The sequence below is a fragment of the Elephantulus edwardii genome, unplaced genomic scaffold (genome assembly GCF_000299155.1).
Source record: "Elephantulus edwardii isolate Elephantulus edwardi_28Jun2011 unplaced genomic scaffold, EleEdw1.0 scaffold00001, whole genome shotgun sequence".
Taxonomy (NCBI): domain Eukaryota; kingdom Metazoa; phylum Chordata; class Mammalia; order Macroscelidea; family Macroscelididae; genus Elephantulus; species Elephantulus edwardii.
In genome coordinates this window covers 5,116,812-5,139,225 of record NW_006399751.1, presented here as the reverse complement: position 1 = coordinate 5,139,225, position 22,414 = coordinate 5,116,812, and the positions used below count along the sequence as shown (strand labels likewise).

Here is a 22,414-nt window from a genome sequence, read left to right as displayed (position 1 = left end):
GCAGTCAAATCTTTATTTTGTCTCCTGTTTGCTCTTGGATTGGACCAGAAACGATATTTGTGTGAGATCCTGTGACCTGTTAAATTTTGCTACTGCTATTGGGAAGAGATGGTATCTCATTGTGGTTTTAATTTGCATCTCTTTTACTGTCAGTGATTTTGAGCATTTCTTCATGTCTCTGTTGGTCATCCAGATGCCTTTGTCAAAAGTCTTTCCATGTCTTTTGCCCATTTTGTGATTGCATTATCAGTCTTTTCCTTGTGAAGTCCCCATAATATTCTGTAAACTTTAGTTATGAGACCCATATGTAAGATGCCATTGCCAATAAATTATGGTACATCATACTGTGAAAAGTGGAAGGTCAGAGGGAGAGGAAGGGCACCGTCCCCTCCACCCCTCCCCAACAAGATGGCTTGACACAGTGACTGGAACAGTGGAGTAAAGCATATCAGAGATCTGGTGTTGTTGTGGGATAGTGCAAGGCTCAGAGCTGTTGTTTATAGGGTTGCTATGAGTAGTAGTTAATGATAGCATCTAACAACTCCTCAGAAATGTGGCCTGAGTAGTATTTACATTTGGACTCTGGCAAAAAAACTATTGAGCTTTGTATCAAGTCTACATTCTAGCTACCTGGCTCTTGGGTTCCAGGATTAAACCAGTGTTCTGTTGTACTTATTGTGTTTCGACTCTTCAGTATCAAAAGTCTTTGGATGTGCCAATTTCTAAAGCCAGCAGTTAACAGTCTCCAAAGCCAGCTGCCTAAAACCCTCTTCCCAACAACTACTGTGGATGTGCTGGCTGCAGAAACTATTTGTCTCCAGACCCAGCAGCCCAAGACTCTGCCTGCCTGCCGACTACCTGAACTAGGCCTCTGCAGATGCCTTTATTTATTTATTTTTTTAATTAATTTCCATGAACATCTACAGAAATTTTGGAATTCTATTCTTTCATTGTTGCACTTTTCTCCCTGCCCACCCTGCCCCAGTTCGCTCCTGTCCTTGAAAAGCAAAAGAAAAACTTCATTGGTACACAATCCCCCCCAAACACCCCCACCCCCACTTCCACCCCAAATACACTCCACTCTGCAACCTTCATTCCGGACTCTTATGATTATCATAATGCCCTAAAATATATTACTTTTAAACTATTCTCTCCCTCATCGGCCACAGGGCAGCGAACATAATTTATCTAGTTTTTCTCAGTCTTACCCCCACCTCGATGTCAGCGTCATTCTACAGCAGTGGCATCATGTAGTATTTGTTCTTTTGTGACTGAGATATTTCACTCAACATAATGTCCTCCAGGGTCACCCATTTTGAATAATATTGCATGAGTTCCTTGTTTTTCAATGCAGCATAGTATTCCATTGTGTGACTATACCACAGCTTCTCTATCCATTTGTTTGTTGATAGGCACTTAGGTTGCTTCCAACTCCTTGCTATTGTGAACAAAGCTGCAATAAACATGGGTGTGCATATATCTGCTTGGATGTCGTTTATGGTCTCTTTAGGGTATATTCCCAGTAGTGGAATTGCTGGGTCAAATGGTATCTCTATTTTCAAGTTTTTGAGAAAGTGCCACACCACTTTCCACATTGGTTTCACCATTTTACACTCCCACCAACAGAGATTAAGGTCTCCAGTCTCTCCACAACGTCACCAGCATTTGTTGCTTGCTGTTCTGTTAAATTTTGCTAGTCTTACTGGGGTGAGATGATATCTCATTGTTGTCTTGATTTGCATCTCTCTCAGAGCTAGGGATTTTGAACATTTCTTCATGTGCTTGTTGGCCATCTGAATGTCTTCTATGGTGAAGTGTCTGTTCATATCCTGTGCCCATTTTTTTCTTGGATTATTTACCTTTGTCTTGTTGTGGTATTCAGGTATTTTATAAATTCTAGATATAAGTCCTTTATCTGAGATGTCATTACCAAACACTTTTTCCCAGTCTGTGGCTTCCCTTTTTACCCTGTTGGAGAAGGTTTTGGATGAGCATAGGGACTTGATTCTTAGAAGGTCCCATTCATCTATTTTATCAATCTCCAGTTTCATTTGGAATGGAAAGAAGCCCCGAATAAGCAACGCCCTCCTTAAAAATGGAAAAAAGGTAGGAGGCATCTTACTCCCTGATTTCAAATCCTACTACACTGCTGTGGTGGTTAAGACAGCATGGTACTATTACAATGACAGACACATAGATCAATGGAATAGAATTGAGAACCCGGAAATCAGCCCATCTATTTATGGTCAACTGATTTTTGACAAGGAGATGAAATCATTTAGGTGGGGAAATGACAGACAGCCTTTTTAACAAATTGTGTTGGCAAAATTGGAAAACTATCTGCAGAAGAATTAAACAAGATCCACACCTCACTCCATATACAAAAACCAACTCAAGGTGGATCATTGATCGAGGACTAAAACCAAGGACTATAAGCTTCATTCAAGAAAAGCTTGGAAGAACTTTAGTATTCCTAATCCATAACATAATGAGTCTTCCAAGTATCCTGAAAAATCTACAGCCAGATGCCTTTATTTTGAGATCTGACCGACAGACCTAGGACTTGTCTCTACATGCCTGTGGGCTATTCCTTCAAAGAAATCTGCCTCTAAACATCACTGTTTTGCTTCTGTAGTGAAGTCAGGCTAAGGCAAGTAAATACGGAAGTAGATATATAAACTGGACGAAGGTGGGATGGTATATAGAAGTATATTAATAAACGTATATAGGTTTGGCAAAGGATAATTTCTACATACTACGTATATGTGCCACAAGTATACCCGAGTACATTAGAACATACAGGAGACAAAGTTGTGCAAAGTCCTTAACCAATAACCAAATGCTGAGAGGGACTGAGTCTTTGGGCTTGAAGATTTAAGACTAGTCCCAGGGGACATATAGGTCATAATTTGGCATAATATATCCCATAAAGAGAATATTCTACATTGTACAAGAGAGCCTTGGTAGCCTAGTGTTAAGAAGTGCTACAGTCCTGAAGACATGCAGTCCGAGCCCACTAGCGGCTCCATGGGAGAAGGATGGGCCGTCACCTCCTGTGATATTAACTGCCTCTGAAAACCTGCTGGAGGGTCAGCTATGGGTTTGTTCCAACTTTGAGTTACACAACAACAAGAGCTTATAACAACACAACTTTGGTGAAAGCATTTGTCTTGCTATGAGTCAGTTTTGACTCAACACACATAACAACAAACAAGATACTGCTGATCTCTTCTCATTTGGAGCAAATGAAAGAAAATCAAGAACTCAAAGAAGCAATTAGTCCAAGGGACTAGGAACAATGTGAACCACAGCGTCCAATAGCCTGAGACCAGAAGAACTAGATAGTGCCCAGCTGGCACCACTAGTCAATCTGGGGTCACAGAAGAGTCCTGGATAGAGTGGGAGAAAAATGTGAACAAAATGTAAAATTGTGAAAAAAAGAAGTCTGTGACCCTTCTACACCCTTCAAACCTGGAATTGAACCTGTTTCTGGAGATCTTGTTTCAGCCAAACAATAGACAGGCTTTTAAAGTGAACGGTTGCACTCATGAGGAACATGCTTCTCATAACAATCATATGAGACTTGAACAGCATTTGCCCTAGAACAAAATTCAAAGGACAGGAAGAAGCAGGAAATATGGGTGAATAGAACTGTGAAACCAGAGAAGAAATGGGTAGAGTGCTGTTTACATTGCGTGCTTTGCAGCTAATGTCACATAACAAAATATGTATAAATTATTGAATGGGGAAGTGTAAACTTTCGCCCTCACCGATTAAAATAGCACATGATGCTAGTCATGTCTGAGTATAGAGTTTACCTTTTTAGTAAATGGCCCATCACAATTAGAAGGTTCTCATGTGTTTTTTATTGTATTAATATAATAATGTAAACCGAGTAACACTAGACTCATATGAAGTACCACTAGTGATGCTGGAAGTACTCTCAAGGAGGAAAGTTATGACAAGCAAAAACTTAATTCTTTCATAATTCTATAGATTGAGTTTTGCAGCTGCAGTTGCCCACCATTTTAAGATAGAAGAATCCATCTTGCATAAGGACCACTGTTTTTTAAAAAAAGTAAACATTTGTGAAGCGATCACTGCAGGTACTCCAGCATGCAGGAGAACCTTGCAGTTTTTTGCAGAATAACTTTTCATTTCGTGTTGAAAATGCAGTTCCATTCACATTGTGTTTCTTAAGATCATTTGTATACATTGTATTTTACAAAATCAATCACCTTTGGCCTTTGCCTACTATTATTCTGTCTTTTCAAATCCCCATTGCATGTTTCCTAATTCTTTTTCTTCCTCCCACCATCCACAAAATTCTGTCATCCTAATGATTTTCCCCCTCCTCAGACTTCCTCCCGTTCCTCTACCCTTCCCTTCTGGACATGTCTTTCCTTTTATTTGGGCCTTCTTTAGTTTCTTTCAACAATGTTTTGCCATTTTCAGAGTATACGTTTTGCACATCTTTTGTTTCCTGTAATTCTAAGTATTTTACTCTCTTCCATGTTTTCTTAGCGAGCTCTAAGGGCCTAGTCTGTAGGTAGTTGCTCTGACACCAGCGAAAAAAGGAAAGGGCCATCTTCTCCCATCAATTTACAGTCCCAACTCCCCCGCCCCAGAGTCCGTTATTAAGCTATATGTAAATTCCAACCCAACAGCAATGAGAGAGATTTTCTTTCTTTCCTTTTTTTTTTGATAGAATTGTTTTCTTAGTTTCATTTCCAAGTATTCATTGCTAATTTGTAGCATCTGGTAACAGGAACTGAAAGGCAAGTTGAGATCCATCAGTTGCCTATGATACACTTCTGAGCTGTTGAAGCCGCACCCTGTAATGACTCTACTGTTGATGACTTGATTACTCTGTGGCTTACAGAAACACTTTCTCTTTTAAAAGAGTCTAGAAAAGTTTCAATTTTCCATGTATCTTACCCTTCCATCTACTAGCAGAGAGATACCAATGTTATTTTTTCTGTCTCCCTGAAAAAAAGGTTTGATCAGTATCTGAAAGCTAATATATCTTTGAGGTCTTGTAAGAGTAGTGTGACTTTTCAACCAACCAAGCAGACAAAGTCAGTGCTAAAGGCATTGCAGTAGAAATGATGTGGCTGCTGAAGATTAAGTATTGCAACGCAAATCTCATTCTACCTCAGGAAATAACGAGTCCATCTTTACTGTACATAACATATAGTTATACACCCCAAAATAATTTCTCTGGTTAAGCTATTCCCTGACTCAGAAAAGCATTATTCATTTTCCATTGTTCAAAATCCTTAACCTTGTGCCATCTGTGATCTTACTGTGTATATTTTGATCATGAGGAACCTTAACATTCCAGAGGTTGAATACTAGACTACTAATCCTAAAGTTGATAGTTTGAACCCACCATCCATTCTGTAGACAAAAAATGTGATTGTTGGCTTCTGTCCTGTACAGATGACAGTTTTGGAAGCCTTGGTACAGTTCTCGTTTGTCCTTTATAGGGTCATTATGAGTCAGAATCACCTCAACAGCAGTGAGTTCTTGTTTGCGTTCATATTCTGTCTGGTCTTGAGGCATTGGTAATTAATGGGAAGAATTCACACTTGCTGTGCAGGAGACGCAGGTATGACTCCAAGCTAAAGCACCTCCTTCACAGGCTCAACTCATCCACCAGTGGAAGTTTGTGTGATACTGTGATGTTGAATAGCTGTCAAAGGAGCTTCGAAACCAAGCTAGACTAGGAAGAAAGGAATAGTAATCCAGTGCTGAGAGTAAGAGAATGAAAACCCTGTGGATCCACAACCAGTCATGGGGATGACACAGGGCTGGACATGGTTCTGTTCCATTGTGCCTGGCGGTCACCATGAGTGGGACCAACTCATCATCAGGGAACAACGTTTCTGAGTGTAATCCTTTCTCAGTGCACCCTTTGTTGCAGTCCCCTCTTACAGCTGCTGTTTTGTGCATATGCATCTATTTTATTTGTTTCTCCTATACTGCCATCTTGCCCTGTCTCTCTCTTAGGGTTCCATCCACCAGGAGCTTCTTTCCTTTTGTCTAGATCTCTGGACCTCTAAACATCCTTCAAGGTGGCGAGCTCTGGTGGCCTAGTGGCAAGAAGCTGCACTGCAATCTCAGAGGTGCGCAGTTCGAATCCACCAGATAGATGCTCTGCTGGAGAAGGAGAACCAATCTCCTCCTGTACCAGTCAGATCTGATTTGACGGTACACACACACACACACACACACACACACACACACACAAATAATGAAATAAACATCCTTCAAGGTTCCATTTAGATGCCATCTTCACCAAACAAACGAAGTCTCATCCACCTTATTGCTCCCACATCACTTGGTATCTCTCATTTCCTACAGGACAAAGTCTTCATCTCTGTATTTCCATTGACCCCACTCTCATTCCCGAGGGCCTTGCACAAAATAAATTAATATTAAACTGTTTCATTGAACTGACCAAATAGAAGGACATTTCTCTAACTGGAGTCTGGAGATTAAAGTCTAATATATTTTCAGGAGTCTGAATATTGAATACTGGTATGTTTCTAGAGATCTGTGAATTCCCCAAAAGAAATTACAATTTTTAATTTTATAACCAAATTGCATTGCAGAACTGCAAGTCTCATGTTTGTGTTTTGAGAAACATACACTGAAACATTACTTTGAGCGTGTATAAGCATACAGTACCCAGGAGTGGTAACTGTAAGTAAACATTTGATCCTGGGAGAATAGAGTTGATTTTTCCAAGCAAATCTTTAACCAATAAGATAGACTATCCCTTAGTTACCTCCTCTTAGCAGATAGATGAGAGTAGTTAGGAAGGATTTGACCTGTGTTTAAATTTATATCTCTTTTTTCCCTATGGCCTTGATTTTTTTCCTCTTTCAAGGTGACTACTCTTTATCAATTTTTCTTCAAACAAATCTAGATTACTTAACTTGCTTTCCTGAACATATGGCTGTTTGCTTCTCAATCAGGTTGATTATGGCTGCTGGCTTCCTGTGAAGAATATTGAACTGCAAAGAGCCAGGTGTTGTCATTATCATTGCTCAAAGTAAAAGTCATGAGAGCTAAAGATAAACTCCACTGACTAGAATCTATTTGGGCATGTTTCTAAAAAGCAGGGTTGGATTTACCATGCTCATTTTCCTGAAACTGTTTAGAACTCCCTGAAGAGAAGATAATGGCCTCTAATTTGAGGCTGATGGCTATCTCTTAGTCTCAGTCTTGTAGTCCGTGGTATGTATTTTCTCAAGATGGAATGGAGGAATTAGGAAATCCATATCATTTTTGTGAAATCTGTGCTTTCTTGCTTGTGATGCAATCACCAGTGCTTAGCACAGTAGTGCCTGGAGCATAATATATAATACATATTTGGTCATAATGTAACCCAGTACGCCCTTTGTTTACCTTTTATTTTTTAACTTTCAATCCTTATATTAATAAACATTAACCTGTTTCTCAGCTGTTCTTACGCTTTTCAACCTGCAGTTTCCCATTCTTTTTTTTTTTTTTTTACACCTTTGGCATTTTTAATCTCATATTTCGGCTTTAAATAGCTCCCCTGGCAATTTTAGAGTCGTTTTTATCACCAAAGAATTCGAAAAGCTGCATTTTGGACGTAGTTTTGGTACTTATTGGTGCCATTTCTTTGTCTGCAGCAGTCTCCAAGATGCTTATGAATCAATAATAGTAACAAATTAAGTATCTTATGCTCCGTTTTATAACATGACTCCTTAAAACTGTTCTACTCTCTTTGCCTCTCATTCCTGTCTTCTTATTATGTCTTCAAACATTCCAGTAATGCTTTTGGTTCCATTAGATCATAGTTTCCCATTCTTACAGATTGCCAGACGTCATTAATTTTTCTGTGCCTTCCTTCCCAACATGGAAATTTTTTTCCTGTAACAACAGCATCCTACTTCAGGATTTATACATGTGGCTCTTTTCTTCCTTCTCTAGTTTCTTAAGACTCATTTCCGTGATGACTAAACCAGAGGTAACTCATGAGTTCATGAACAGCTGGCTCATTTCCACTTGGCCCAGAGGTATAGAGAGTTGCCCAGAGTCACACTGAGAGCAGTGCTGGAGGTACCAGATCCCACACGGCCCAGTGAGCAGGCTTCTTAACTCCAGAAAGAGAAAATACTATTACTAAAATATAAAAGTTACATTTTTTCCCCTTAGTGATAAAGATTTTAAATTCAATAGATAAGCATCCGATAAACCTAGCTTTTACCCTTATATATACTCTTAGGACAAGCTAATCTTGGTTTTCACGCCTATGAAATGGGCATAACGATGTCTACTTCACAGAATTATGTGAACTCATAAAGTGTTTAGCACAGTTTCTGATACCTGTTAGAGCACTCCATAAATAAGGGTCTTCTCTGATAGTATGCCCAGAGTAAGTATGTCAGTCTTGCCGTCCTAGTTTCTAAGGAGCTTCCCAGTTATATTTCTTCTAAAGTTGATTTGTTTGTTCATTTCAAAGTTCACAGTATGAATATTCCATTTTCTTAGCACCAAATTTCAAATACATCAATTTTCCCACTCCTTTTTCATTAAGTGAAAAACAAGGGGAAGCCTCAATGAGGGTTTTTATAAGTTTTGCTTATTAACAGTGGGAGAAGTGATATGTGTGAATTTTTAGAAACTTAGTAGAATATATTATATGTATTAGGTTTTTCTTTTTTAACTTCACAGTGTCTTGAGGAGATCCTTCCATTTCAGCATATGTACATCTCTTAACTGTCTACTCTCTCTGTCTAAAACACAACCCTGACCCTTTCTTCTGCCAAAAACCCACTTCACTCAGAGATTAGACTATTTCAGTTGGTAGTAGTTTTATTCTTCCAGTAAGAAAAGTTACTATGAAGTCATGTTGGCTCTTATCTTTAAAATATGTACATAATCTGTTTCTTGCCACCTAAAAAAAAGACGTGGGCACTACAGTGACTCTGACTCTTCTAACTCTGAAAGGAGAGAGAAAAAAATTAGCATCAGCTCAAGCTGATTTCTGTGAAGGCAGATGTACTTCCACCTTCCAACTTTTTACCAATTCTGATACCAAATTTATCTGTCATAGTATAGCTACTTCCTATTATTCTAAGCTTCCCTACTGGTTCAATAATTACCTGAGCGGCCAAACAGAACTCACAAACTCTACTTACAGATATGGGACCTAATAATTGGGAAGTAAGAAATTACGATTCAGGATCAGTAAAGCTCAGGATATCGTTCTTTGGTCAAGATTGCCTTTTCTCAGCCATGCCTTAAAGCAAGCCTGCCTCAGGACCTCAGTCTCACTGCCCCTTAGCCTGCCCTCTTTTGGTAAATATTAAAGAGTTCTTTTGATTTTGCTGATGTAGGTGTCCAAAAGTACTCCTCTCCACCAGTAGGCATTCTGCTCATAAGTAGTGTGTTCTCACTCCATGGCCTAGGAAGTCCACTGCTCTTTCTCCTTGTTCTATTGCCTCTGTGGCTGCCATCCCACTATTGCTATTTCTGTACCGCTGCTTCTTGATGGTTCTTTGGTGTTAACAGCTCTCTTTTTCTTGAGAGGAGTTTTCAGTGCAGAGAAATCTCAGGTTCAAAGGATATTTTATACTCCTGACACTTTTTTCCTGATGGTTGTGATGTCCCCATTTCTACCTCTGGAACAACTCATTTTAAACATAATGGGATGGCAAAACTAACCATTTCCCATGTCAGATAACTTATTTACATGATTCCATCCCATTTGTACCATGTACATTATTTACCTTATTAGAAAGCTATCCATTCTCTTTGGTGGGTCACAGATATCTCACACTTACAAAGTCCTAACCAGTTAATTAGTTAATCCTGATAAACAACATCATGATAAAGGAAGAAATTATTGAAGTACTACTTAGATCTGTAATTTATGTCCATGGAAGCAGGAGTTAAGAAATTAAACTTTGTGTTGCACTGGGTAAATCTGCTGCAAATGACCTCTTGAAAGTGTTAGAGAGAAAAAGATACTATTTTGAGGATTTAAGCCATTCATTTGCCTCATATACATGTGGGGGTAAGACTGAGAAAAACTGGATGAAATATGTTTACGGCATTGAAGTCTATGGGGGAGAGAATAGTCTAAAAGTATTATATTTTAAGGCATTATTTTTATCGTAGGAGTATGCAATGAGGGTTGCAGAGTGGATTATATTTGGGGGTAGGGGGTGGGGTTTGGGGAGGTGCGGGGGGATTGTGTACCAATGAGGGAGTTTTTCTTTTGCTTTTCAAGGAGAGGAGCAAACGGGGCGGGGGGGGGAGGGAGGGGTTTGTGCGGGGAGAAGGGTGCAACAATGAATGAATGGAATCCCCCCCCCAAAAAAGCCAGAGAGTAGATAAGAAGAACCAAAGAATCAATGACTTTGAATTATGGTTTTGGCAAAGAATATTGAACATAACTGCTGACTGCCAGGAAACAAATCTGGCTTGGAGGAAGTGCAGCCAGAATATTCCTTAGACAAGAGGATGGTGACAATTTGTCTGGCATATTTTGGATATGTTATCTGAAGTTACCAATACCTGGAGACATCATGGCTTACTCAGTGTCATGGATTGAATTGCATGTATGTAATGATACAGTGTGGCGGTTATGCAGTGATCTCCCATGATCTGATAAACCAAAGGGTTGTGAAAGAATTGAGGGAGTTTCCCTGGAGAGTGGCTTTTAACACCTTATGTCTCACAAGAGAAAATCAAAGGGGGATGAAAAAAGAATAGCAGCAGTGGAGTGCCTCTTTTAGACTTGTTTGCTCAGGTGAGCAAATTAAAAATTTGTAGGAAAAATCCTTGACTAATGGCAGAGATCTAATCTAGTAGCCATAACTTACTATATGTGTGGCCATGGGCTTATTTTTATGTTATATACATTTTTCTTGTATGTGTATGTATACTTCTTAGAGTTTCCCATAATCTGATTCTGAATAATTAATACTAAAGTCATAGTAATGCCTTCAAATATTCTCTCTCTTTATGTAAATTTTTAGAGGAAACATGTCATTCTCCTTGCTTTTTTCACAAAATAATCTATCATAAGTATTTTCTCTGGCATTAAATGTTCTTCCAGCACTTGGTTTCTAATGCTTATACAAGTATTTTGACAAGTACACAAGACTGTAATATGTATCACGATGATACTGTTATTCTTTTTGTATAAAGTAAGAAATTCATTTGAATAGTTTTTGATCTCTTTTCTACAGGAGATATGGTCTCAAAGTACCAAGAACCTCTGATCCATACCTTCCTGAGGGGAGCAAGAGATCCAGACAGTGCTCACAGGGCCAGCAGCTTAGCCAACCTTGGAGAACTCTGCCAGAGACTGGACTTCCAGCTGGGGTCCGTAGTTCATGAGGTATTCATCTGTGTACTCATTGCTTCATCTACTACTTGTTTTCACGTGTATCATGTGTATCTTGGGATTGAAAGTCAGGAAACAAGTACTCTTCTTCCAAATTTACTACTGCCTGGCTTTGAACTCAGATAGTGTATTGTGTGGGGAGTTATGCTGCTAATCCAAAGACAGTTTGACTTCCCCAGCAGCTACACAGGAGAAAGACAGGTGATCTCCTCCAGTGCAGTTTACAACCTCCGAAAACCTGCTGAGTGTCAGCTGAGTCAATGCGGACTCAGTGGTGGAGAGTTTGAGTTAGTTACCTGTGAGGCAGGGCAGGTAAGTTATTTAACCTTTCTTAGAACTGTGGTCACATTACTAGGAGAGGTCAGTCCCTGGAAAGGACATCATGCTTACTAGAGGGTCAGAAAAAGTAGGCCAACCCTCAGTGGCATAGATTGATACAGAGACTTCAGCAAAGGGCTAAAACATAGCAACAATTTTGAGGACACCAGGATTGGGCAGTATATTGTTTTGTTATACATAAGGTTGTTCTTAGTTGAAAGTGACTTGGCAATATATGACAAGATACCTTGGAAGATTTAAAAGAGGAGTGTGTTGTTGTGGTGGTTCTTGTCGATTGCTGTCTAGTCGAGTATGACTCATAGCAACCTTATGAACAAAAGACCTGAAGCCTTTCTATAGCTATCGTCATTTCTCAAAGTTCATAGTTTCCAGAGGCATGTTGTAAAGCAGGAACTGAGGGAAGAAAGTCAGGTAGGGGCCACAGCACGGATCAAGCATTGCTTATAAAGCCTTTGAAATGGAATGTGAATTGATAGTAGACTACTTACTTGCCTACTATAGGTGTTGGCCTGAAGAGAATTACTATTAGTGATTGAACTTGAGGCCTTCCTTATATTTCAACCTTAAGATGGAAGAGGAGAATACTTAAGGAGCTCTGGTGGCCTAGTGGCAAGAAGCTGTACTACAATCCTGAAGGTACGTGGTTAGAATCCACCAGATGCTCCGCTGGAGAAGGAGAGGCAAACTCCTCCTGTGCTAGTGAGATCCAATTTGACGGTACACCAAATTAAAAATAAATAAATAAATATTTTTTTTTAAAGAGAGAAGAATACCTCAGCAATAAAAAGACAAACAGTCCAAAAAAAAAAAAAGACAAACAGTCCAATTAAAAATGGACAGAGCACATAAACAGACATTTCACCAAAGAAGATATTCAAGTGGGCAACAAACACATTAAGAAATGTTCATATTCACTCAGCATTAGAAAAATGCAAATCAAAACAACAATGAGATATCATCTCAGATCACGTCATACCCACTGAATGATTTCTCTCCAACTCATAGCAGTTTAGGACTCAGTAGCACAGATCCATAGAGTCTTCACAGGAAGGTACTGCTACATCTTTCTCTCACAGAACAACTAGTAGATTCTGACTGCTGACCTTTTGGTTAGCAGCCCGATTCTTAGCTTATCATCTTACTCCAGCATAAATATCAAATAAAAAAGAAACAATCCACCAGAAAGTAACAAATGCTGGTGAGAGTTTGGAGAGATTAGTTCCCTTATATACCGTCACTGAGGTATAAAATGTACAGCCATGAATTGGTATGATGGGGTTTTTTTAAGAGTTAGAAATACTGTATGATGGAGTGATCCCACAACTATGTAACCCTAGAGAAATAAGAGACATTGCACAAATAGATTTATGCAATCTCCTTTTGTACCAGTCAGATCCAAGTTGATGGTACATGCACAAAAATAATAATAATTTTAAAAAAGAATAGCATTGAATCCACAAAACACTTCAAAATATAGATGAACATGGAGGACATTATGTTAAGTGAAATGAATCAATTATTAGAGGACAAATATTAAAGGAGACCATTATTCTAAAAGGTCAAGAAGAGGTTTACACACAGAAACATTCTTTGATAGTTACCAAGGATAGGAAGGAAAAATCACTATTGAGAGAGAAGACACACACTTAACTTAGATGAAGGGAAAGGCAATATGCAAAAAGGAAGAAGCCAGCCCAGTATGACCAAGGCAGAAAAATTGACCAAGAGATTCACAAGGCAACGAAGGTGAACACTGTTGCATGCACAATCACAAACTGAACAGAAATGGAAAAGCAAATGGGACTACACCCACAAATATATGTAAGTTTGGCTGAGGATATTTCCACCCATGTATTTATATGTGTTACAAACACAACCATGTATACAGTAGAGCATACAGGAGGCCAAGTTATGAAAACTTCCTACTACTCATTTTTCATTGTTGTCAGGTCCGAACCCATAGCGGGTCCTCCAGTAGGTTTTGAGGAAGCTATAAATTACACAAGAGGAAATTGCCCATCTTACTCTCATGGAGTGGCAGGTGGATTTGAAGCACCAGAGAGGCACCACCTTTGGCTTAGTAGCACAGCTCTCTGTGTACTGTGTCCTCAGAGCTCCCTTCAGTCATGACCAAATGTCTAAGCATATTCCATAATATCGTGCACTGCTAACCCAAATCACATTGCTTCTCTAGAAGTTTGAATCCACCATTTACAGCCTGAGACAGCTTGCTGGAGTGACAGCTATGAGTCGGTTCTTTAGCATTAAAGAGTTTTTTTCAGTTTAAGCCAAAATGAGATACCTTGAGGGGAAAGTCACTGGGCTTGAGAAATTAAGATCATACTCTCAGGGGCCATTTAGGTCAGTTGGCAGTAGTAGTAATAGCAAAGACAATGTTCTACATCTAGTGACTGGGGTCCTGAAAGTTTGCAAGTGGCCATGTAGGATGTAAGTATTGGTCTCATCTTGTCTGAAGCAAAGAAGAGTGAAGAAATCAAAGACGCAAAGAAGCAGTCTAAAATACTAATGGAGTATGTCTCCATGGCTCTGATATCAGAACTAGAAGGTGCCTGAGAGTGAGAGAAAAACACAGAACAAAACCCAGAAATCCAAAAGATTCTTTGAACAGATAGAGACTGGTAGAACCCCTAAGACTATAGCTTTTCTACATCCTTCAAGCTTAAAATTGAGCTCATACAGAGGCCCCCATAGATACTGAAAACTGATTGAACAATAGGCCAATACAGCAAACAGTAGCACCAGGAAGGGCCTGCACTCCTTAGAATAATCAGTTATATGAGACCAGAAGGGCAGCATTTGCCCCAAAGCAAAGCTCAGAAGACAAAATGAACAAAAAAGAAAGATGTCTAGAAATGGGGAGCACAGGTGGAGTGGGAAGAATACTGTTACATTGTAGAGATTGCAGTTAGTGTTGTGGATAAAAGGTATATAAATTGTTGAGTGGAAAAATTTAATTTGATTTATAAATTCTCACCCAAATCTCAGTTTAAAAAATTGAGAAGAACTTAATCTACATCTGCTCTAGACAAATCCCTTTTCCAGTGATCCTGACCCACTTTTAAGGACCTGGACTGTTTCTATAACATCGGTCCTAGTAGTGTTTATGATCATGTATAAATTGTGAGCATGTGATGGAAAGAATCCATTTTTATTTACCTTTTCAGAGCCCCTAGCATCTATCTCAGTGCTTGACATACAGTAGAGACTCAGTGCTTTTGACAAAATGTTGAACAAAGAGGGGATAAGACTATAATGTATTTAATATTAGTAATAATAGCAAGAATTTAATACTTTTCTGAATGCCTTCATATGCCACTAATCCAGTCCCTATCAAGACAAATGAGATACAGAGAAATTGATTTCTTTGCCAAGGTCAAACATGGAAAATGGGAGGGCTGAGATTTGAATGTAGTTATTTACTCTTAACCTTTCCTCTGTATTACCTCTCAATGTTTTCAATTCATTTATAAGTTTGTTTTTGTGCCCTTGAAAAGGAAGAGAATTACCATATAATAAAAACTACAATTGAAAGGGTAACATAGCTTCATCTTAATAAAGCTTGCTCTTGGCAATGAAGCTTCAGAAGGTATTATGTTCCCTCTGATTTGAAAAACCAGGTGTTCCATACCACATAATTTTGGTCTCTTCTTTTGAGATATTCCTTCTTTTGTAACGCCCCACAGTTGCCTTGTCATCAGTGTTAAACCAGCTGCCTCGGGTGGACCACAAGTTTAAACATGTATGGGCACCTTTTTATTTAAGCTATTCTTAGTATTTGAGCATTTTATGTCTCTTATAAGCAGACTCTTTCTCATTCACCTGGAGGGAAAATGGGACACTTAGCATGGTCCTTAAGTAATTCTTCATTCATTTTTATATTCATTTAGTTAATAACTCTTGAGCACTTGTTCTAGTTATAAACTACAACAAAGTCATGTTCTAGATTCTAGGGATGTGAGCACAATTAAGTCCCTCTAGCCTTGTGGAGCTGACATTCTAGAGAGGAAGATAGGCAATAAATAGGCTTACATCTAAGTTTATACTGTGTCAGATGATGGTAAGTGCTGAGGAGATAAACCAAATAAAGTAAGGGGCATGACGGAGCTTATTACAGTCTGAACATGTATGAACATAAAAAGCCTCTCTGATGAGTGATATTTGAGCAAAGACCTGAAGGAAAGAAGGAGTTGATCCAAGCAGATACCTGAGAGAATCTAGGGGGAAGGGAGTAGCAAGTAGAGAGGCCCTGAGGTAGGTGCTGGGGAACAGCCAGGCCAGTGTGGTTTGAGTGAAGAGCATTAGGGGAAGAATAGTAGGAAGTGGCATCTGAGAAATTGTGGCCAGTCCAAAAGTCAGGGTAGAGGGATAAAATGACGGGTTATTTAAAAAGATTAGGGGGAAAAAAAAAGATTAGGGGGCCTTCTATGACAGTTCTTTCACTATCTCAGGAAAACTCTTGCAGTATTTTTGTCCTCTGATGTATGCTTTGCTCCAGTGTGTATTGGTGGCAGAGGAAATTTAACTTTGGAAAAACTTATGTTTAGCTGTAAACAGGAGGAATTCTCCTTCAGGAATATTGTATAACTTAGATTACTGTTAAAGAACCCAGTGTTGTCCCTAAAGAGACTTCAGGAGAATGCGGAACAGAGGACTAAACTGATGATAATCTAGAGCACTATGACAGAGAACACACAGGGTGCGTAGAAATCGCAGGGCTAAAGAGAGGCAGGCAGACTTGTTAGGTTTCACTGATCAGATGTTACCCCGAAGAGAAACGGGAGAGGTATAACTTGTTTTGATATAAATTTGAGCCAACTGTGGCCACCATAGACTCTACTAACTAGGTCTTGTCTGTGGGATCATCACTGCTCCCCATCTGTAGCTCTTGAACCTCTATCTTAGCTGTTGGGTAGTCCATATGTAAGCTCCCTCTCCTGTAATGGAAGGAAAGGAAATGAACTAGGAATTAAAGTTTTTCTGTGTGTCAAGATTTAACATGTTCAAGAGCATTATTCTTTTTTATAGATTTTCCTTGTTTCTGTCAAGAGTTGTGTTGCTTCAGAAGAAATCCTGATAGGCTCTTTCATCTTTATTGCTCTCTATAAAAGTAAAATAGGATTTAAGTGAACCCCAAGAAGAGGCCATTCTGAGTTATAGCAAGAATGCCCCAAGATGACAAGTGCATGGAGCAGACAACTTCTAATGGGGTTCCCAGAATTCCGCGTGCCTCAACTTTTGAGTTTAGATGGAAAGTTACCCCCTCAGGTCCCTAGATGATTTGAATTTGTAAACCAGCTTTGCTAAGATCAGTGCAGTTTCTTAAGTGACAAGGCTAGTGACATTTGAGGAAATGTAGGCTGCTCCTTGGAAGCAAAGATTTTGAAGCTCTGTCTGACATACTTTGAGCATGTTGCAAGGAGTGACCAGTCCTTAGAGACATCATGCTTGGAAGGGTGGAGGGACAGCACAAAAGAGGAAGACTTTGGATGGGATGGATTGATGCAGTGACTGGGGTAAGGGAGGCAGGTGTATCAGAGATGATAAAATTGGCTCAGGATAGAGCAGGGTTCGCAGTTGTACTTGGGGTCACTGAGTCGGAGTTGACAGCACGTAAGAACAAGAAGACCCCTCAGATGAGTGTCCTGGAAAACACTAGCAAAGCTAAAGTGGCAGCATAGTTTTTGGCAAAGTTAGTGAGCCAACCGAGGACATGTGAATTAGTGGCAATACTGCCTTTACTGTTAGGGCTTCTTATAAAGGAATAGACTACTTTCAGGCAGGATAGCAGACAGACTAAATTTTAACAAAGGAAACTTTAGAAAAAGGGGTGAAGATGCAGTTGGAAAATAGAAGCATATTTCTTTGATATCTAGTTTAACCCTGGCATGTTCTCCCCTGGAATCTTGCAGAGGAATTTTTGTGGTAATTTTGCGGTTTGTATTATCTATATTTATATAGTTCTGATTATGCTCAGTATTTGCCAGCTCTTTTAGAACTGATGTTTTTCTTTATTTCTATTGGCGTCTATCAAGTGTTAAATTGCTTAAACTGAGCTTTTCCTATTTCCAAAGCAATCTTCATTTTTCTCTCTGGTTTTTCAGAAGTAGATATAATTTATGTAATTGAACCAGCAAAAGAGAGAGTTTTCCATCATTTGGTTTATTATTAGGTACATTGACCTTCAGTTCAGGTGACTCAGAAATCACATAGAATGGGTTTCTGCCCTCTGGGAAGACTTAGAACAGAGAATGGAAATGTTACACCAACTCATCAATTAGTAAAGACCTTACATCATCTGCCTATCTGTTGGTCAAAGCTTTTAGGAGTGGAGAGCAACACTGAGTATGTCCTTGGGGTTGAAGGTGAGCTAGACTAGCCGTGAGAGTGACTTACTCAAATTGGATAGATGAAAGAGATCACTCAGCCTCTTTATGTCTGGTGTTTAATGAGAGGTCTTTGCCCCCCTGGCCTACAGGACAGTAACATTACAAGGGAATTTTGGAAACTTGACCAAACAGAAGACGTTTCTTTCAGTTTTTTTATTCTTATATCGGAATGGAATTCCTTGGGTGATACAAACTGTTAAGCACACAACTATTTACTGAAAAGTTAGTTCAAATCTACTCAGAGTCATTTAGAAACAAAAGACCTGGTGATCCAATTCCAGAATATCCCATCAATGAAAACTCTGGAGCACAGTTCTGAGGCATGAATTGTAATGAATTGTAATGAACTTGATGGCAACTTAAAAAAAAATACAGTTGATCTATGCAAGGCCATGTGAAAATTCTTTTTTATTTTTTTTAAAAAGGCACAGTATTTATTCCACAGATCAATAATAACTTATACCTAACATCACTCAATTTATATTTTCTCTTTTATTATTATTAATTTTAATGAAAAATTTACAGAGACTTTGGATTTCCATTCATTCATTGTTGCACTTTTCTCCCTCCCCACCCCCTGTACACTCTTCTCTTTGAAAAGTAAGGGGAAAAATTTTTTCATTGTTTTACAATCCCTCCCTCCATGTCCACTCCACTGTGCAGCCTTCGTTCTGGATTCCTGTCATGACAATAATACCTAATCACATATCCCTTTTAAACAGTTTTGTCTCTCATCTATTTCAATGCAATATACATTATTTATCCCATCTTTCTGAGTCTCCCCCAAACCCCAATGTCAGTCCTGTTTTACAGCAGTGGCACTATGCAGTATTTGTCCTTTTGTGACTGAGAGATTTCACTCAGCATAATGTCTTCCAGGGTCGCCCATTTTGAATAATATTTCATTAGTTCCTTGTTTTTCAATGCAGCATAGTATTTCATTGTGTGGATATACCACAGCTTCTCTATCCGTTTGTTTGTTGATGGGCACTATGGTTGTTTCCAACTCCTTGCTATTGTGAACAAAGCTGCAGTAAACATGGGTATGCATCATGTGAAAATTCTGATACCTGAACTTAATAGTTTCATAGACTTTATTATCTTTATAGGTTTTGGTGATATTGGTAGAGTGTTGAGTAACACACTTCTCTTTCTAATGGCTGATTGCAGATGAGCATGGTACAGTCTGGAATAAATTACCAAATTACAGCATAAATTACCAACAGCCGGTGGCAGACATGGTGACCATTCCAGCTGATCTTAACAAGAGTTGCAGTAGCCGATTCTTCTCAGCACCATACCTTCAAGGTGGCAGAGGGATTACAGAATGGACCTTGAAAGGAAAGCCCTCTTCTAGTCTCTGACTATCCTGTGAAATCATGTTCAGCAGTCAAAATTGGCAAAATAGTCAAAACAGTCATTGAGAGCTGAGATAGAAGCAGGGCTTGTTCAGCATAATGAAGCAGGGACAGAGGAGGCAAAGACAGGAAGCTTTCCTGATTTCCAGATGTGGAAATACAGACCTAAAATGAAACCTACAGGGAAACAGGCAGAAGGCTCAGAGGCATCTGCACATTCTGTGACCCTGGGTAGGCTTCTGTACTGTAGTCACTGAACTGAACAAGCTGAACTTTCATGTGTGTCAAAGATTCAGACCTAGCCCCAACTTTTCTCTGATTGTAGCGTTTACCTTGTAAATACTAAATCTGCAAATAGAGGTAGCTATCGCCTGTTTAGAGATGAACCAGGGAATTTCTCCTGGACTGAATCTCTTCAACCATTAGTGTTCGAATCATAGAAGCCTCTGTTGGCCTTGGTCAGGGTGTTCCGAGTCAAGGGCAGAAATAACTTACTGGGTCTTACAGTAAAATATCCACTAACGAGGTCAGCTTTTCTGGGATTTCATTTTACTTGCAAGCTGTAAGTTTTGTCTAATAGATGTACAACTTGATTAAGTGCCAGTGTATCACAGATGCAATTATATTTAAAAACAAGCTTCTTCTAATCTCTCTGCCATCACTGATTAATTAGACACTTTGAACTATGCCCAACTGTTTGAAAGCTGTGAAGAATACAACTGCACAGTTAAAATTTCTACACACATTTATTTAATAATTTGTGCCTGCGTTCTTTTTAAAAACCATTCTTTAAACATAATATGTATTTATACATGTTTCCAAACACACAATCTGGATATTTTCTTATATTGGTTAGAAATCTCTTCTCTTTGGCCAAGAAATACACTCGTCCAATTTTAAAATAGCAAGAATATGTAAGAGTCCAACTGAATAATTAAGGCTTCAGATTATTTCTGCCTTTGGTCATACTTTCATAACTTTTTATTTTTCTTTTTACATTTTTACACTAATGCTTCAGAAAGTTTTGTTGTTGTATTCACGGTGTCTCTTTATTACATTTTTAGAATACTTTTTTTTGTACCTACTTGGAGTGGGAGTTGCTTTAGGGCATAGAAATTGTCTCATTTCGTGATGTATAATTGTTCTTATGTACCATCATGTTGGAACCAATTCATGGCTGATCCTTCAGTGGATTTTCAGAAGGAGTTAATTGCATGTGAGGAGACTGCCTTTTTTTCTCCCATAGAGCAACTGATGGATTTGAACCATGTGCCTTTTGAGTTGTCAGCACAGTTCCTTACCACTAGACTATGACAGTTCCTTGACATATAATTGTATGTGACTTCAAGTCACTTTTCTGCTACAATGTTATCTGTTTGGGTAAATTAGCACTTAAATGGCCTGTTTCAAAAATGAAGAAGGCAAGCCAGGAGTGTCTGAAATTGGCCTGTGGTGACTCACACAGAATGTATACTAGATTCCTGGGATTAGAACATTATGATATACTGAAGATCAGTTTTAATATTTCTATATGCCTGAACACACACATAGTCATGTCAGCCTTTGAACTTCTAAGCCTGTTGAGCTAAATCTCCAGCGACCTCAGTCCCTAGAAACAGCTGTGTTTTGTACTATCTTCTCTTCCTTTAATGTGATGTCCCCAAAAGGGACAAGTAACATTTCCTCCTACTTTTGAAGATATATTCCCATCTTGACCTTACCTTTTTTTTTTTAAAAAAAAGCATCATTTATATTTATTTCTTCTCATTCCTTAGTCTACCCCTGAGGCCCAAACCATATTTTATCTTTTTCCAGAAAAGCCAGTCTGAATCAAGAGCTCTGCCACCAGCTCTTTGCTTCTTTGTTGAGAATGAGGAAACTTAACAGCTCTCTCCAAGCCGTCCTGGCTTAGAAGAGTGTCAAAAAGCAGGGCACAGTCAGAAGGCTATCAGTAATTGCTCAGTCCTGATTTTTATTGACTTTCCCCCCTCCACTTTTAGGTAACAGCTTGTCTAATTGCTGTGGCTAAGACAGATCCTGAAGTTCAAGTTCGCAGAGCTGCCATCCATGTGATTGTGCTGGTGCTTCGCGGACTCAGCCAGAAAGCTACTCAAGTAAGTCAGTCTCTCACCATTTGCAACTTCCCAACCTCTTTGTCCTTTATCTGTTTACTGGGCTTCTTTTGATAGCACACACTTCCCTAAACCATACTCTAAATGGATTCATGCAGATAAATCTGGCAGCAAGGATTTTGTAGCAGAAATATTATCTTGTTCACATCTCCAGTAATATGTAATTATCTAACTTGCATCTCCAATAGTGTATTAGGCAGACTATACACTCACTTGTACAGAAGGATCAGAGCATAGAACTAGCTTATAGAAAGATGTAGGCCCTTCTTGAGCCTCACAGTCTTCTTGCAAGGGCAAGTTTCAAAATGAGCTACCTTAAACTCACTAACCATGTCCTTGAACTTTAGTAACTTATCTTCTTGACTCATTTAATTGTTCATGCTGAATTACTAAAGGACCTTATTTATTTTTTAATTGCGATTTTAATGAAAGTTTATAAAGTACTTGAGTTTCCAATCCTTCATTGTTGCACATTTTCCTTCCTGCTTCCCCCACCCCCACTGATAGATTTTTTGGGGGTGGGGAATTCTTTCATTGTTATACAGTGGACCGCCCTGCCTGCCCCCACTCCAGACCACTTTACTATGCAGCTCTTATTCTGGACTCTTGTCATGTCAATAATACCTAATCATATATTCCTTTTATACAGTTCTCTCTCCCTGTCTTTCCATGACGTGTACATTATCTATCCTCTCATTTCTTAGTTTCCTCCCAACTCCCATGTCAGTCCTATTTTATAACAGTGGCATTATGCTATATTTGTCTTTTTTGTGACTGAGATAT

General features: G+C 39.0%; 1 protein-coding gene across 1 annotated transcript in view; it reads left to right on the top strand.

Moving 5' to 3' along the window:
* Positions 1–22,414, top strand: part of TANGO6 (transport and golgi organization 6 homolog (Drosophila)) — a 185,543-nt gene that overhangs the window by 128,337 nt on the left and 34,792 nt on the right. Inside the window, exons 16-17 of the mRNA XM_006878883.1 lie at positions 11,238–11,389; positions 21,500–21,613. Of these exons, the coding sequence (XP_006878945.1) occupies positions 11,238–11,389; positions 21,500–21,613 (266 nt within the window). The remainder of the gene's footprint in view (positions 1–11,237; positions 11,390–21,499; positions 21,614–22,414) is intronic.